Genomic DNA, 16,867 nt, shown 5'->3' on the forward strand with positions numbered 1-16,867 from the left:
GCTACATCGTGTAGACCCAATAGCTTATTAATAGATCTGGCCACTCCTGTATTTGTTGATGGAATTTTTGCTATTTCCTCTTCTAGGGCCTATTTGCAATCTGTGGCCTGCTGACAGGTTGCTATTTCTGCTGCTGTTTGTGCTGCTGCTGCAACTGCTGCTGTGGAAAGTGTAAACCCAAGTCACCGGGTGGAGAAGACTATGAGTACTACGAGTCTCCCGAGGACCTTGAGGAGCAGATCAAGACAGACATGGACATAGGTGCAGTACAACCTACATACGTTTTGGATCATAGTTGCAAGAAGCGCCTCAGTATTACCTGAAAGTGAAGTGGGCGGTCATTAATTGTCAGATTCACAAAGGTGGACTTACACTTTTGTGTAAGTTTATGGTTGTTTGCTGTTCACAAAGGTATTTTGGAAGTAGTATCTTTTCGACTGCTGAGTCTCCGCACATAAAAAGACAGGGCAGCCCTATCTTTCTGTGTGTGCAGACTCGGCAGTCATAAAAAAACTACTAGTAAAATACCTTTGTGAATAGCAAACAATCGAAAACCTACATAGAAGTGTAAGTTTGTCTTTGTGACTAAGGCCCTAAATGTTCATAGTTATGCTTTCCCCAAAAAAAGGCCTTTTTAGAAGCGTCTTGGTATGAACCCTTACCTGTGTCAAAGCATAAAATGGCATATAATGTATTAATATAGCCTTAGAACCCGCCGTAGCGGGCTCTACCGGCTATTAAAGGCCCGCTCCCCGCGTTAACAAGGGAGAGGGACTTTAATAGCCGGTAGAGCCCGCTACGGCGTGTTCTAAGGCTATTAGAATATTCTGCCACACAGGGCAGAATGTTCTATTAAAAAAAAAATGTTCGCGGAGCCCGAGGGGATTAAAATCCCCTCAGGCTCCGTGAGGCTTTGTTCACAGCTGTTGCTGTGAACAAAGCGAACATTGGAATGTTGGCGCTGCGGGCTTTTACCGGCCTGTAAAAGCACGCAGCACTCCATTGTCTCCAATGGAGCCCCCAGCATTCCAATGTTCTAATATGATAGAAACGAGAAGAAGTCACAAAATCTTTCAAGGTGAAGATTTAGCCTGCATTAATTGATGGAATGAATGAATACATGATTGAATGAATGAACTATTGAACGAATACAAGATTTATAAAGATCACAGCTATCCACGGGTGTCCCAGCGCTAAACCCAGACAGTAACTAGGGGATTGAACAGTGTGATAAGATCATTGTTTGAGAAGAGGCAAGGCTTCAGCTGTTTCCAAAATGGCAAATGATTGTAAACTCATCTCCGAGCCAAGGGAGCGCATTCCAGAGAGACCATCCCATGAAGGAGAAAGATCTGTCACAATATATAGCACGTCTCGTTTTAAGTATGATTACTAGAAACTTGTTAGCCAAATGGAGGCATCTCCTCAAAGTATGCATATGAATTTTACAACTAATATTGTGGGGAACAGAGCTGCATTCTGTGTGCAAAACACAGAATTTTGAACTTTACTCTTTCCCAAACTGGAAGCCAATGAAGAGCTTTCCAGGTGACAATCTGAAACCACTGTAAAATAAATTAAAGCAGGCTAAGGTACATGGCACTGTCATAGTCCAGTCTAGAAGCAATCAAGGCTGAACTACATCCTTCCTAGAAATAGTGGGCAACATTGCGAAGATTTAATGTAACACATGCAAAATTCCAAAACAGGTAGGACCGTCTTGTTAATTTGGGTGGTAAAAATCAATGGATTGCCGACAAAGACCCCAAGATTTCTGGCACACTCTGTGGTTGTTGGCATTTGCCCCAATTGGTCTGGCCACTACAATGGAAACCATCCTGTTGTATGTTTGCCAAACAGCAAAGCTGACGTTTTTTCAACATTTAGTTTAAGGTGATTGTGCTGCATTCAGTCAAATACTTCAGGATGCGTCCTGGGATATATATATAAAACTATTTGGGGGTCATCCGCATAGGACATCAAACACAGCCCATGCGATCTGACGACCTTAGCCAAAGGTGCCATATATATGTTAGGAGTCTGCGTGATAAATCTTGTGGTACCACAAAACAACAGGCAAAAGCAGATGACACAAAAGGAGGACGGACTCTCCTTTGAGTTCTGTTTTCTAGAAAGGACCTAAAACATCTACAGAGACTGCCCGCTATGCTGAAGTCCAGCAGTCTGTCCAGCATTGTCTGATGAGAGACAATATCAAAGGCTGCAGAGAGATCCAGTACTGATGAGAGACAATGTCAAAGGCTGCAGAAAGATCCAGTACTGATGAGAGACAATGTCAAAGGCTGCAGAGAGATCCAGTACTGATGAGAGACAATGTCAAAGGCTGCAGAGAGATCCAGTACTGCCAGGGTGGCCGTGCCTCGCTGGTCTAGGATTGTTCTGAGCTCTACAGTATTACTGGTAGTTGTGCTGATTCAGTGCTATTACTTGCTCTGTATCATGACAGTGTATCGTCAAGTAATTGGTTGTATTCTAGGAATTTGGCCAACTGAAGATTCACCGTTTTTTCCAGGATCTTAGTTGGCAGAGGAAGTAGTGAAATGGGGCAAACATTTGCCACTGAGACGGAACCAAGTTGGGCGTCTTAAGCACAGGTTGGATAGTAGCCTTTTTCCAGTTTGAATGGACTATACTCTCAGAAAGAGAAGTGTCAAACATAGGAGTGAGTAGAGGCGCTACTTTGCTGCCATTAATTTAAGATCAGGGGAGTAGGGGTCAAAATGGGAGCCTTATTCTATTTTCCCAAGTCTATTCTCCACTTACAGTCTAGTTAGCAGCAAGAATTCACTAAAGAGCTCCTTGTTGCTTTCACTGATGTTATCCAGGATCTCCTCAATGTGTCTATTCTCCTTATAAATAGGGAAATATGAATCTTTAGTCTTGCTGCCAACATGGAGGCCAAGTAAGCCAAGTGCTCGCTACAAGCTGGTTGCAAACTTTAAGTTGCATGTTGGAATCCTGGAACTGATAATTCAGTTTTTCATCTTTCTGAGCTCACTAAATTTATTATCAATAGATTGGGAAATAGTGGCAGACGATATGTACAATGTTTTCGAAAGTCAAGAATTTGAGCATCATGCCCTAAAAAAAAATACGTAGTAAATACAAATAATCCTAAAGTTTTCCACTAAATCTACTATTAAAGTGAATACATTTTTTCATCATTTATCATCTTCAGAAAAATAACACATTGAATTTAAATAGTCAGAGCATAGTAGTGTGTAAACATAATATCTGTATCAGCAGAACATAGTAGCAGGTAAACACAATAACAATGATACAAAATCTGCATCTTATTGGTACAAACACTGGAGGTAAGTTTTAGGTAGTATGGTGCCTAGCGTCCTGGGTAACGAAGGTGGCATTTGCACCACTGTATTCCCCAGCCCCACTGAGAAGTCGGGTGCAGTCCTGTGGCTGTTTCAGGGTGAGCAGGAAAAGCGTGTGTCTGCAATAGCAAGACAAACCTGTTGATGTCTATGTGACAGAGCACATCTTTGAGTAGCATGAATGGTGCATTGAACACCATTCCCAGACCCTGCTGGAGGGATGGCATCTGAAGCTACAGCAGTCAGTAGAGTGTCTGCTCGTGGTCACTGAGGCCTGTAGTCTGCAACTCACTTTGGAGAGGAGAGCAATGTTTGAGCTACTGGGTTTGCTGGAGGCCACCTTGAATTGAACAGCATATTTGGTCACAATAATGTAGAGATCTTACCCTACCTCAGGAAGGAAATTATGAACATAAGGCCCTGGCCCCGTAGCAATTTGAGATGTTGTTTTTTCTGGTCTTATCTGTTTGTTTATAGTGTTTATAGGCGAGAGGAGCTGCTGGGTGCACACTCTGGAAGTCCAAGGAGGCCAGTAGCCATGAGAACTCCACGGGGAACAATTTATAGAAGTAAAGCAGCTGATGTTCCTTCTGAAGGGCCTCGGCTCAGGGCATGCCTGACTGCCCGAGATGGCATATTTTCTTAGTATTTTAATGTGTGGCATCAGTGCCCATGTTTGATGTAATTGTACAGTTTTATTGGAACCCCGAATCACTCCAATGGGGAAAAACAAGCACCCATAGCATAGAATCCCTCTGCCAGGGGTTTCCACTTGGCTGTCACTGTTATGAAGACCAGGAGCGCAATGTGGTGTCTCGCCAGCCTAAAAGATGACTAAGAATATTGTTTCGGGGTGCGTAGCAATGGAATATGTATAACAAAATGGAGGATGTGCTATATGCCCCTCTCAATATCACCACCCCACATGGAAGGTGATGAGTGACAACGTTCCAGCATGCAGAGATGCCACTGTCTCTGCCATCGAGAACACTCTAATGGTTCAACTTGCACCAAGTAATGGTGTCAGAAGGGCTCCCCAATTAAGGACGCCCCAACCCACTACAGAGACGTTTGTTAGGAGCGTCACGGAAATGAGCCCTCACTTTGGGCTCTGTCTTCAGAAATTACATAACTAAGCACCTTTAAGCATGCCAGCGTGGCATGTTAGGCTTGCTGTCATCCATGCTGTTGCAGCATGTCATGGCTAAATGGTGTTATAGCTGTCACATCTAAATGGCGACTCTACCTCCAAGCCACCAATGATTAAATGAGCTGTGTAGTGCCTCATTTAAAGTTCTCTGATAACGGAAAGTCCAGTGTGCTAAAGTGGTATCAGAATCCATTTGCTGAATGCTCTCCACAATAATGCCTTTTCTGGAGTACACTGAACTAGTTGATTCCTAATTGGATTTAGCATTCCCTCAAGAAATTTGAGAATTTTCTATTACATTTATCATTCCATTACATTCAGCTTTAAATAAGGCCCTAGGTTTCTGGAAGTTGCCTCCTGGCAGGCTACAGTACCACTAGTTGCAATATTACACTTCCTTTTAATATTACATGAGCTTAAGAAGTCGACGAGCCAAGCATCAGTTTAATGTAGACATCAAACGTGCTCACTAATCACATCCAGTATTCGTATGAATAAAAAATTTGTAGCCCCAAATGCATGATGTTGTTTGGACTCCCCACTTGATTATGTGATGCAGCGTGTTAGTCCTGGCATCTTTTGGTGTGTTTTCCACTGTCTTTTTGCCTTCTGACCTCCTTTTTCATGGTATGCTGGACTCTGTTTCGGCTGGTTTATTGTCTCTGTGCACTTTAGCACTGCTGACCAGTGTTAAAGTGCAAGTGCCTTGTGTGTAAATTGTATTGGTGATTGTTTTATACATGATTGGCATGTTTGATTTACTGATGAGTCCCTAGTAAAGTTCACTATGTGTGCCCAGGGCCTGTAAATCAAATTCTACTATTGGGCTTGCAGCACTGATTGTGTCACCAACATGAGTGGCCCTGTAAACATGCCTCAGAACTGCCACTTCAGTGCCTGTGTGTGCAGTTGTTCATTGTCAATTCAACCTGGCAAGTGTATTGCCAGGCCAAAACCTTCCCTTTTTGTACATGTAAGTCAACTCTAGGGTAGGCCCCATGTAGCCGCATGGGCAGGGAGCAGTGTATTTAAAAGGTAGAACATGTACTGGTATGTTTACATATCCTAATAGTGAAATACTGCTGAATTCATTTTTCATTATTGCAAGGCCTATCTCTCCCATAGGTTAACATGGGGACTGCCTTTAAATATCTTTTAAGTGCAGTCTCCCTTTGAGAGCAGATAGAGATGTGGAGTTTGGGGTCTGTAAACTCACAATTTAAAAGTACATATTTTGGTTCAGTTGAATTTTAGATTGTCTGTTTGAAAATGACACTTTTAGAAAGTGGGCATTTTCTTGCTTAACCATGCTGTGCCTTTGCCTTCCTGTGGAATCCACATCTGGTTCAGACTGACAGTTGGGCTGTTTGTGAATTCCCTCTAGACAGTGACACATTTGGATCTGAGGTGTGTCCTGCATATCCTGAGGAGTTTCCTGGTCTAGAGTGGGGAGGGAGGAGCTGACACCTGCACGTGAAAGGTCTGTGCCTGTTGTAGGACGCTGGCCTGGTGTGTGGTTGAACCTATAGTGTTATCACCTTATACCACATCCAGGTATCAACTATTAGTGAAATGTATGCAGTGTCTAGGAAGCCAGGGCTCTCTAGAGATAGTTGTGGATGAGCAGCCAAGACTTATCTTGGAGACATCCAAAGCTTATGCAATACCACTGTAGTCACACAGCATTCTCACACATGAAAGAACCACACTGTGTTACAAAAATAAAGGTACTTTTCATAGTAACACAAATACTAGAATACTGGATAGGCAGTCCCATAACTGTAGGTAAGTAAACACACGTAGCATAGAAAGCAAAAAGGACCGGTAAAAGCAATAGTACATAGTGAGAGCCCAAGGGGATGGGCAAACCATATACTAAAAATTTGGAATGTGTAAGGCAGTCCCCCACCCAAGGAAGTGAAATCAGTAGAAGGGAGCTGGAGGAACCAGGAGCCACAAGAGGTGAGTACCAGAGTGCCCCCCAACGACCAGGACAGAAGAGGTAAGTACTTGGTTTTCCCCAAAACCAACAGGAGGGCTTTGGAAAAGGTATATGCAAGACCCAACCAAGACTGGAAGAACCCAAAGGTGGATCCTGACAGAAGAGGACCTGCAAAGAAAGGGGACCAATTCCAGTTCATTATGGAGTGTCCGGTTGTGGCAGGAGCCACCATCCACCCTGCTGTGGATGCAGGACAAGGACAATGGTGGACAAAGAAGGTCAGCAGTACAGCACACGAGCTGAAGAGGAGTCCCAGAGGTGATGCAAGTAATGTATTACATTGGCGATCGAGATGCAGTCAGTCAGTGGTGCTGGAAAACCACCAACAAGCCTTGGCAAATGAAAGAGACAGAGAAGAAGGTTTGCAAGGCTGAAGAGGACCAGCAAGTTCCAGGGAACTTGACCCAAGCAGGGGAGTCTGAGGTGATGCTCAGCAGCTGAGGGAGTTACAAGGAGAGGAGGCAGCCCCACAGGCAACCCACTGGCAGCAGGCACAGGCATCAAACTCAGCACACCTGAAGAGTAGTCCCACGTAATTGGAGCAGCAGGCAGGAGACTGTGCTTTGCAGGAAGGCATGCTGGAGGCAGGGGTTACATGAAGCCTGAAAATCCTTTGGAGAAGGAACAAACAAGTCTTGGTAGCTGCAAGAGTCACTGTGCACAGGGGTATTGTCCTGCAAGGAGTGACTGGGGTTTACCGTCTTCCAAGTTGGATAGCTTGTAGAGAGGACCAAAGGGAACCTCTCCAGACCACCACCTGTGATGCAGGATCTACGCAGCTCCGGAGGAGAGAAGATTCACCAGCCAGTTGTCATTGCAGTTGGTGCCTGAGGATGCAGGGGAATGACTCCTTCACTCCAAGGGAGATTCCTTCTTACTTCTTGTGCAGGCTGGAGACTCGACACCCTCAGAAGATGCACAGCCAGGGAAATGTTTCAGTCACTGGAAGAAGCCGGGGAGAAACAGTGTTGCAGAGTGGAGTTGTCGCAGTAGTTGCAGATTGTCAGTTCTTGGAGGGTCCAGTTGCAGTCCCAGTGACCATAAGATGAAGTAAACGATGCAGGGGAGTCCTGCTGGAATCTTGCACGTTGAATCTGAGGACCCACCATAGAGGGAGACCCTAAATAGCCCAGGAAGGGGGGATTGGTCAGCTAGCAGGGTGTACACCTAACAGGAGGGGGCCCTGTCATCACCTACCTGACCTGGCCACTCAGATGCTCGAAGGGGTCTCTGTCCACCTTAGATTCAAGATGACAGAATCAAGTGGCCACCAGAAGGAGCCCTGGGCACCACCCATAGGGTGGTGATGGACAGGGGAGTGGTCACTCCCCTTTCCTTTGTCCAGTTTCTTGTCAAAGCATGGACCGGGGGTCCTTTGAGTGGTGCAAACTGATTTGTGCGAGGAGGGCACGAAATATGCTCTTCAAAGAATATCGGTGCTTGGGGAGGACTAACTCTCCCAAGTCATGTAACACCTATTTCCAAGGAAGAGGGTGATACCACCCTCTGTCACAGGAAATCCTTTGTTCTGCCTTACTCTACCTGAGCTGGTCAAGCAGCAGGAGGGCAGAAACCTGTCTGAGGGGTGGCAGCAGCGTGGGCTGCCCGGAAAACCTCAGAAGACTGGTAGGAGCAATGCTGAGGGTCCTCTAAGGAGCCCCCCAGAGTGCATGGAATATACAACTGGCAACAGTATTGGGGTATGATTCTGACATGTTTGATACCAAACATGCCTAGGTTTGGAGTTACCATTATATAGCTGGACACAGGTAGTGACCTGCTTCCAGTACACAGATGAAATAGCTTCCCTGCACTTACAAAGTCCAGTGTAATGGAGCTGGAGTTTGTAGGGGCACCTCTGCTCATGCAGGAGTTCCCTCAAACATAGGTACATGTACCCTGCCCTCTGGGCTTGGAGGGCCTACCATAGGGGTGACTTACAGTGATCTGATGCACTGGCCTGTAGTAAAAGAGTGCATGCATCTTTTCATGCAGGCTGCAATGGCAGGCCTGCATACACATTTTGCATGAGCTCCCATGGGTGGCACAATACATGCTGCAGCCCATGGAGGCCCCTGGTGTCCCAATGCCCCAGGTACCTAAGTACCATATACTAGGGACTTATATGAGGGCACCAGTATGCCAAATGTGGGGTGTACAAAGTCCTAGGCAACTAAATCTAGAGGAAGAACGCTCTATCACTGGGGTCCTGGTTAGCAGGATTCCAGTGAAAATAGTCAAAACACACTGACATCAGGCAAAGAGTAGGGGTAACCATGCCAAAAAGAGGGTATTTTCCTACACCTGTCCTCACACAATGCAGTCACTGATCCCCTGGAGTACTTCTGGGGCCAGGCCTGTGCAAGGCAGGATCTTGTAGTAGTGGATCCAAAAAACCCAGAATTTTAGAACACTTTTGGCTCAAGAGGAACCTCTGCCAAGGAGAAAAGCTGAACAGCTGGAGAAGTGCCCCTTTGCTGTGTGTGTGCTTTGCTGGGTTGGCCTGCAGTTGCTGCTTCTGCCATAAAGAGGACAAAGACTGGACTTTGCTTTGTATCCTGTTTGTGAAGTTTCTCCAAGGGCTTGAAGTAGAGCTGGCCTTGTGTTGGGAATCTCAGGGAAATCAACAACTTTAGTTTCATCTACCTACAGCACTAGGAACTGTGTGTTTTGTGCTGCAACAGAAGAAAAACCACCACAATGCCGTCAACGACGCCGCTGCCTGCACCGTTGCCTGACAACGTTGCATGGAGCCGTGCCCTGCTTCGCACCGCAAACCCGGTCTCACTGACGATGCCACCAGACACTGTCACTGAGTCACTCCTTGCACCGTGAGCCATGGGCCCCACACTCTGCAGCTCCTTGCTCACACTGCAGCCTTGGTATCCCTGATGCTGCTGCTCTAAGCTGACACAGACTGTCTGCACTGTGGCTTAAGGACACCGCTCGTGAAGTACATGGAGTACCACCCCATCTCACACTGTATACCAACACCAGTGCCATCAACTCCAGCATCGTCAACAGATGCCCCTGTCTGCACTGCGACCCGTGGGCGCTGCACAGAGCCTGCCGGAGTCGTACTGGCACCTTGGGCCTACCGACAACCGCGCTCCAGCAACAACACCGCCACTGTCTGCACCGTGACCTGGAGACACCACATGTCGCCCCGCATCACACTTCAGCATTGATCTCACCAATGCTGCAGGATGCGGTCACCGATCCACTGTCTGCACCGTGGCCTGTAGGCACTCCACATTGCATTGTGCCGCTTCGCACCCCAGCCCGACGCCATCAACGCCAGCATTCCTGACTTCGTCATCAGCTCGGAGTTCGATCTGCAACACATGTGACTACAAGGGTCTAACAATCCCTGCACCGACCTCCGGAACCAATGCCAGCTGTTGCTTGCCAATGCCAAGGATTCCACACTCCAGATCTCATCACGAGGATCACAATGCACTACATTTCCAAGGTACTGTTTGCAGGTCTTCGTGACACAGTAGCTGGCCCTCAATGCCATGGCTGGACTGAACTGTTGGATTTGTTGTTCACAATGCCATGATAGCCCCAGACGGAGCTATTGACTTCAAGGAACTGTATTTTTTAAGTAATGCTTGCTAAATTTATATCTTTATTACTGTATGTTCGATTTTTCTTGTTTTGGTCTTGTTTGACACAGATAAATAAAGCTATTTTATAAAACTGGTGAGGTGTTCTTTTGTAGTGTTTTCACTGTATTAATGTGTTATGTGCAAATGCTTTACACATTGCTTCTGAGATAAGCCTGACTGAGTGTGCTAAGCTACCAAGGGGGTGAGCAGGGGTTAACTGAGCTGGGTATCTCCCTTATCCTGACGAGAGTAGGGGTCCTTACTTGGACAGGGTGCAAACCGACTGCCAACTATAGACCCTATTTCTAAGACAGCATTTCTAGATAAACTTAAAGCTCAGCCTAACTGCTCTCTTTGTTGTATGAAGTTCCTTGAAAAAATGCTTATTCTGAAACATGCAGGGGCTTTGTTCATTTATTCTTTTACAGTAAGTCATACTTTTAGGTCTGGCAGAAGCCAAGAATTTTTGATGTTACTAAAAGTATATTTCTAATATATTTATTGTAAGAATTTCAGTTATTCGTTACAGGGGAATTGATAAACAAACAAACACAATCCTTGTCAGTGTAAACTACTAAAGTAACTAAATTAACTTCAGCTCAACTCCCTGGTAGCTATGTCACAGAGCAGATAGAGCAGGCAGGCTTATTTTAGAATTTAAGCAGCACAAAATCATTGATAAAAACAAAACACAACACAATAAAAATAATAGACCGAATTAGAAAAAAGGAAAATAAGCTAATAAATAAAATGACACCAAAACAAAAAAATATCAATTAAGGGAGCCAGAAATATGACTTTAAAGTTTTATGTAAAACTAGCACCAAAAAGTGTTAAGCTGCAACTACAGTCAACTGGTCATGGTAGACCGGGACCTAGGCGGGATTTGAGGCCGACCGCGATGGAGCATGGGTTGGATACAGTGAACAGGTTCAATCCAGCAGGAAGAATCACCTTGGGACTTAGGGCCTGATTTAGAGTTCATTGGACATGTTACTCCATCAGAAACTTCACAGATATCCTTTCTGCTGTATTACAAGTACCACTGGATATAATGCACTTGTAATACGGTGAATGGAATATCTGTCACGGTTGTGATGGAGTAATCCATTCGTCGAACTCTATATCAGACCCTTAGTCTAAAAAATGGAAGTCAAAAGTCTTTTGCGGGGCAAGACAGCAAGCTTCTGCACAAGTGGGTTCCATGAGGTCAGACAGCAATAGAACAAGGTCCCAGTGAAGCTGCTGGTTTTTGCTGAGAAATCTCAGAACAGGAGAAATTCTAATTTTGCACCCAACGACTGTTCCTCACTGGCCTAGTAATTTGAGAGCCTTTGCCCAGTGAAAACTTCTTCTTTTCCAATTAGTCAGTAATTTTTGGAGCTTGAGTTCTTCCAGCGGGTCAAGAGTGCAGGCTGTAGCCGAAGCGGGCCCCTCAAGCTCAGATACCAACTCCAGGAGATTCAGCTGCAGAGGATTTGCCATCACATAAAAGCTCCAGCAGGTCGAGACCTGTAACTTCAGTCCAATGGCAACACACCTTGGTCAGATCAGCTCGGTAGGGTTGTCTCGATCCTCTGCAGGTCTCTGGAGCCAAACTGTTACTTCATCCCACCTTTTCAGGGGTGGTAGAAGACGTTCAGCCAGACAAAGCCAAGAATTCCAAGACCTCGGGCACAGCACTTGGGAGTCATGACTCACTCCAGCAGATGCCAAAGCAGGGCCCAGGTCAGGTCCAGCTAGAACTGGTCAGCTGGGAATCTTCAGGAAATGCCTTTTGTAGCTTGTTGTGTCCCTGTAGCTTGAACAGGAGATGATCCTTATGACCCCTGGACCCCATTGCTTTGCCCTGCGTACAAGAGGGAGTGGGTCCAATCCTTCAGGGCTCCTCGTGTGTCTCAGACACTAGGTTTTGTTCTCTTCTGAGCTTCCTCAGGTCCAGTAGTGTTCTCAGGAGGGCACTGGGGAAACCACATTTATGCCTGGAAGGAGCCTGTGGGTGGGGATGACTCCTGGCTCTTTCTTAAATAATGGAGTAGACGTTCCTAGGGGTTATCATAGCCATGTTTGTATCATTTCCCTTGTGTCGTACTAGAAACATTCCAACAGTGCCCCTCTCTGTCTAAATCCAAGATGGTGAAGGTTTTCTCCCCTTATGCATAGTCTGTGTGCCCATGCCAGATACATTTCCAGGGAAGTGAGCAACTCCTCCTCTGTGGTCACTTTGAACTATTTCTGAAGGCAGCTTCCTCACAACTGGGATTTGTGCCTGTATGACTGGGGTAACAAAAGAAGAGGTCTGTCCAATTGCCCTATGACATCTGCTTGTGACAGTGGAGGCTCATGTGACATTCATGAAGGTCCCGGGCACTGCCCAAATGGTCATCCTGCTGGAAACACATCGCCAAACCCAGGCTTTTGTCTCTGCTTCGGGATTTGTTTTTGCCCCTCATTCAAGGCTTGAGCACTCAGAGTGCTGCAGCTAAATGATAATGCAAATCAGCCTTCAGAGGATTTAGGCACAGAAAAGGTAACTTTCAAAATGTACATTGGTTGACTGGGGCCTGAGCCCTGGTCAAGCAGCAGCCACAATCCTAGTCAGAGTAAGGCACAAGCAAAGCCAAAATTAACCTATGCCCAACCCCCTAGTAGCTTGGCTCAGAGCAGTCAAGCTTAACTTAGAGGAAATGTGTAAAGTATTTGTGCAACACGTCAAACAGTAAAACAATGAAAACATCACACAAACAGATCCCACACTAGGTAAGAATAATAGAGCAACATTTAATTAATAAAACAAGATTAAAATGATAAGAATCCAATGAGTAGAACCAGCGCTAAGATTTTTTAAAGAGTAAACTGCATTATAGCATTTAAAAGCACAGAGCACCAACCATGGCCATATGGTGACGCCGGACAGGGTCAAAGTTGAAAGTTCAGGCCAGAAGCAATGGAATGTGGGTCAGATACAGTCCAAAATTAGTCCTGCAGAAGTTTTACCTTCTCAAGTTTTGGGCCAAGAGTCCCATTTGCGTTGGAGAGGTCGACAGGGAGCAAAGAGAGCATTGCTGGTCAGCCTGGAGCAAGGAGAAGGCTGGGCGGCACAGATGGGCAGGCTGGAGCCTTGCATTTGAGGTCCTCCATGGCGATTGATGCTTGCTGTGTGAAGAGGTGGGCTGGCAGTGGCTCATTCCAATTTTTCTTGCGAACAATGTAGTTCTGGTGAGAATGGTCCCAAAAGCTTGATTCTAAGAGCCTGTGAGCCACACCCAGGGTCCAGGACCTGAGAGACACCACATTGGGGTGAGGTACTCACTGAAGACATGTCCTGGAACTCTTGGAGGAGCCTGTTATCTCCCTGAGTCTCAGACCAGGAGGCCCACAAACTGGCCATTTGAGTCACATTCAGGTCCTAAGTTCAAGATGGACTTGCAGGTCCAGTTCTTCTTCCCCAGTCAAGAGGGCAGCAAATCAGTACAGCAGGGCAGTAGTTCCTGCAGAGCAGCAGTCCAGCAGAGTGGCAGTGCTTGTAACAGCACAGCAGTCCTTCTTCCTGGGAGAGTATCCATAGTTTCAGATGAGTTCTGAAGTGGTGGTGTCCTGGTTCTGGAAGGTATGAGAAGCTTCTAGACAGTGTCTTAGAAGTGCATAGGATTCTCTACCTCTCCTGCCCTGGCTTCAAGCTGGCTGAGGTGACAATTCAGTGTTAAACCCTTGGCGTGGGGACAGGACACAACCAATTTAAGTGTAAATGAGGCTAGGCCCAGCTCCTTCCTACCCTCCTACCAGTGATGACCTATCAAGTCATACCTAAGCTCCCAATACATGTCACTGGCTAGGAGTCATACACAAAGCCCAACTGCAGAATATTCCCAGTCACAAGTCTAGAGACAAGCTGCAGGCACCAAATGGATAAGGCAAAAAATGCCAACTCTCTAAAGGTAGCATTTTCAAAATTGTGATTTAAAATTTGACTTCATCATAAGTTAGGATTTTACATTAGGATACCAGAGACACAAATATGAATCAGTTATCTCTTCCCACTTGGAAATTATACTTATAATATGTAATATTACAAGTCCAGTGTTATCCTATAGGAGAGATAGGCCTTGCAGTAGAGAAAAATGAATTTAAGGGTGTTTCACTACCAGAACATGTAAAACTAAAAATTACATGTCAAACCTTTTAAATACTGTACACCCTGCCCATGGACTGTCCAGGGCTTACCGTACTGGCGAGTTATGTATATTGAAATGGAAGGTTTGAGCCTGACAAGAGTTTTATTTTTCTAAGCAAACATGGCAAGTTAAAACTGCACACACAGGCTCTGCAATGGCAATCCTGAGCCATGTATAAAAGGAAAGTAGTTCTGTGTATTCTAAAAATACAGTGCAGAAGCCCCCTAGTTCTGTTTCACCTTGCCCCGCCTGAGGTTTTAGGCCATTGCAGCCCTCACCTGAGGAGAGGGAACAGTCCCCTATAAATCAGTCCAGCGAGGCTACTAGGGCTGTCCAAGCCACCCCTTTTCCCCAGGTGTTAAGGAAAAGTGCCTGGACAAGATCTGATACCCCCACGCCTCCCAGGTTCTCTTCTACCATCTCACCTCTTCTGGAACCGATCAATGTCCATAAGTGCAGAGAGTTTGCCATGTCATTAAATTAGCATATTCCACTTGGTGTTAGGGCCCAGCAGCAGGGTATGAATATCATTTTTTGAAATGTGGTGGGTCTTTGCCAGTAAATTGGCTTGTGATGACTGAGAGAGCTACATACGTAAGTTTGACATTATCCTTTTTCAAGAGATCTGGTAGATCGAGGAGTTTGTCTTGGATAGCTATTACTCTTACTCTGCCCCCTCCAGTTTGCTGTGCCACTGGCAGGGCCACAGCAGGGTTAGCATCATGGTTCAGAGGCACCCTGGATTGCCCCATCATGCCTATTCTCTCTGACAACCTTTTAAACCAAGCTTTTTTACCCATATGGTCAAATGGGGTGAGCATTATTTTAGTTAATTTTTATAATGGTTACTTTGATCTAGACCTCATTGCCAACCTTACAGTGCTGTCAAACTTCATACTAGGTCATGAGGATCAACTCTCTCCCTGCCTCAATGGTTTTAATTTAATATAGAGGGTGATTTCAATGTAAAACTAGGATTTACTCAACTGTAGAATGCTCTATTTATGTTTGATAATTCTAGCAGTGGGAGTGACCGATACCCTAGGGATGGGCGGTTCAGGCCCCTTATTAATTTATTAAACTGTTTAATCTTCAGAATGTTACTGAACTATATGATGCACTCTATTCCACTACAGTGACTTTTGAGGGGGGGAGCGCTTCCCTGTGATTGATTACCTTTTAATAAACAAGGAGCTTTCTGTTCGCGTCATAGGGGCCAGTATTGATGAAAGTTCTCACAGTGATTGTAACCCCCTAAACTTGAAACTATGTATCCCCAGGCTGGAGGGTGGCCTGAGGACCCTTACCTCTCAGTTCTTGAAAAGTAAAATGAAAGGGTAGCGTTTAGTTCGGAGAAACTTGAATACAGTCACTCTCTTAGAAAATATCTGTTCTGATCATCACCCTGTGGTTCTTGCCTGTGTCAAGTCCCCTGAGTGTTTTTAGGACGTGTCTACCCACTTCGCCGAACTAGGCTTAGTGGTGAGTAGTCTGCTATTGAAACCTAGTAGACTAAGGCCAGAAGGATTTAGATGGGTTGACTAGGCATGTAGAAAGGCCTCACAGCAATTGCACGAGGCCTTAAAGATAAAACCCAGGATGTGCTCAAAGTGTGTCAATGCATACATGGTTATAGGGTTGCGCAAACTGCTTTGTGGAGGATTCCATTAAGCTAGCCCCTCTCTTGTTGCTGAATATCCCCTGAATCAGCTACGTGCAGGCTGCTTTGTCAGATCTGGAGGAGGTACAACTTTTTATGATCCCGAAAAGTTGTCCAAGCAGGATAGGGCCCAGGTAAAATCTCTAAGCAAAACAAAAAGACACAATCTGTGAGTAGCAAATGAGTCTTTAAGGTCTATTGTATGGGGCTCTGCCCAAGGTGTCTTTCCACTGGGGCACTTTGATGTGTCAAGAACTGTGACATGTCCATTACTTTGATGTGTCAAAAACTGTTACATTTTGTTTTATCATTCAAAGTTCTTTGAAGCCACGGAGTACCTTCAAAGGTTGGAGTACCCCAAACAATTTGCCAGTATATGTTCTTTTTTAAAGCATGCAATAGGAGGAATTTAGGGCCAGATGTACGAAATATAGGTTTTGCGACTCGCAAATTGCGAGTCGCAAAATCTCATGTTCAACAGTGTCAATTACACTGTTTGCGATTCCCAAGGGTGTCGCAAATGACCTACCTCATGAATTTTCTTGAGGTAGGTTGCAATTTGTGACCCCCTTGGGAATGGCTGCCCTCACAGGGATGGTGGCCTGCTGGAGACAGAAGACCACCATGTCTGTGACTGCTTTTAAATAAAGCAGTTTTTTTTTAAATGCAGCCTGTTTTCCTTAAAGGAAAAAGGAGATGCATTTCAAAAACAAAAAATGAAAAGTTTTCTTTTCATTTTTTCAGAGCAGGCAGTTGTCCATAGGACCTCTACCTGCCCTGAAAAAATGTTTTTGCTGCCATTCACAAAGGGGAAGGGGTTCCATGGGGACCGCTTCCCGTTTGCGTATGGGTTAGCACCAGTTTGAAACTGGTGCTAACTGCGATTGTTTTGCGACCGCATTCGCGGTCACAAAACAAT

At 45.4% G+C, this 16,867-nt stretch overlaps 1 protein-coding gene across 1 annotated transcript in view; it reads left to right on the forward strand.

The window, feature by feature from the left end:
* Nucleotides 1-16,867, forward strand: part of DNAJC5B (DnaJ heat shock protein family (Hsp40) member C5 beta) — a 244,606-nt gene that overhangs the window by 194,843 nt on the left and 32,896 nt on the right. The window contains exon 3 of the mRNA XM_069218903.1: nt 87-261. Coding sequence (XP_069075004.1) covers nt 87-261 — 175 coding nt within the window. The remainder of the gene's footprint in view (nt 1-86; nt 262-16,867) is intronic.

The sequence above is a fragment of the Pleurodeles waltl genome, chromosome 2_2 (assembly GCF_031143425.1).
Source record: "Pleurodeles waltl isolate 20211129_DDA chromosome 2_2, aPleWal1.hap1.20221129, whole genome shotgun sequence".
In the NCBI taxonomy this organism is placed as follows: Eukaryota; Metazoa; Chordata; class Amphibia; order Caudata; family Salamandridae; genus Pleurodeles; species Pleurodeles waltl.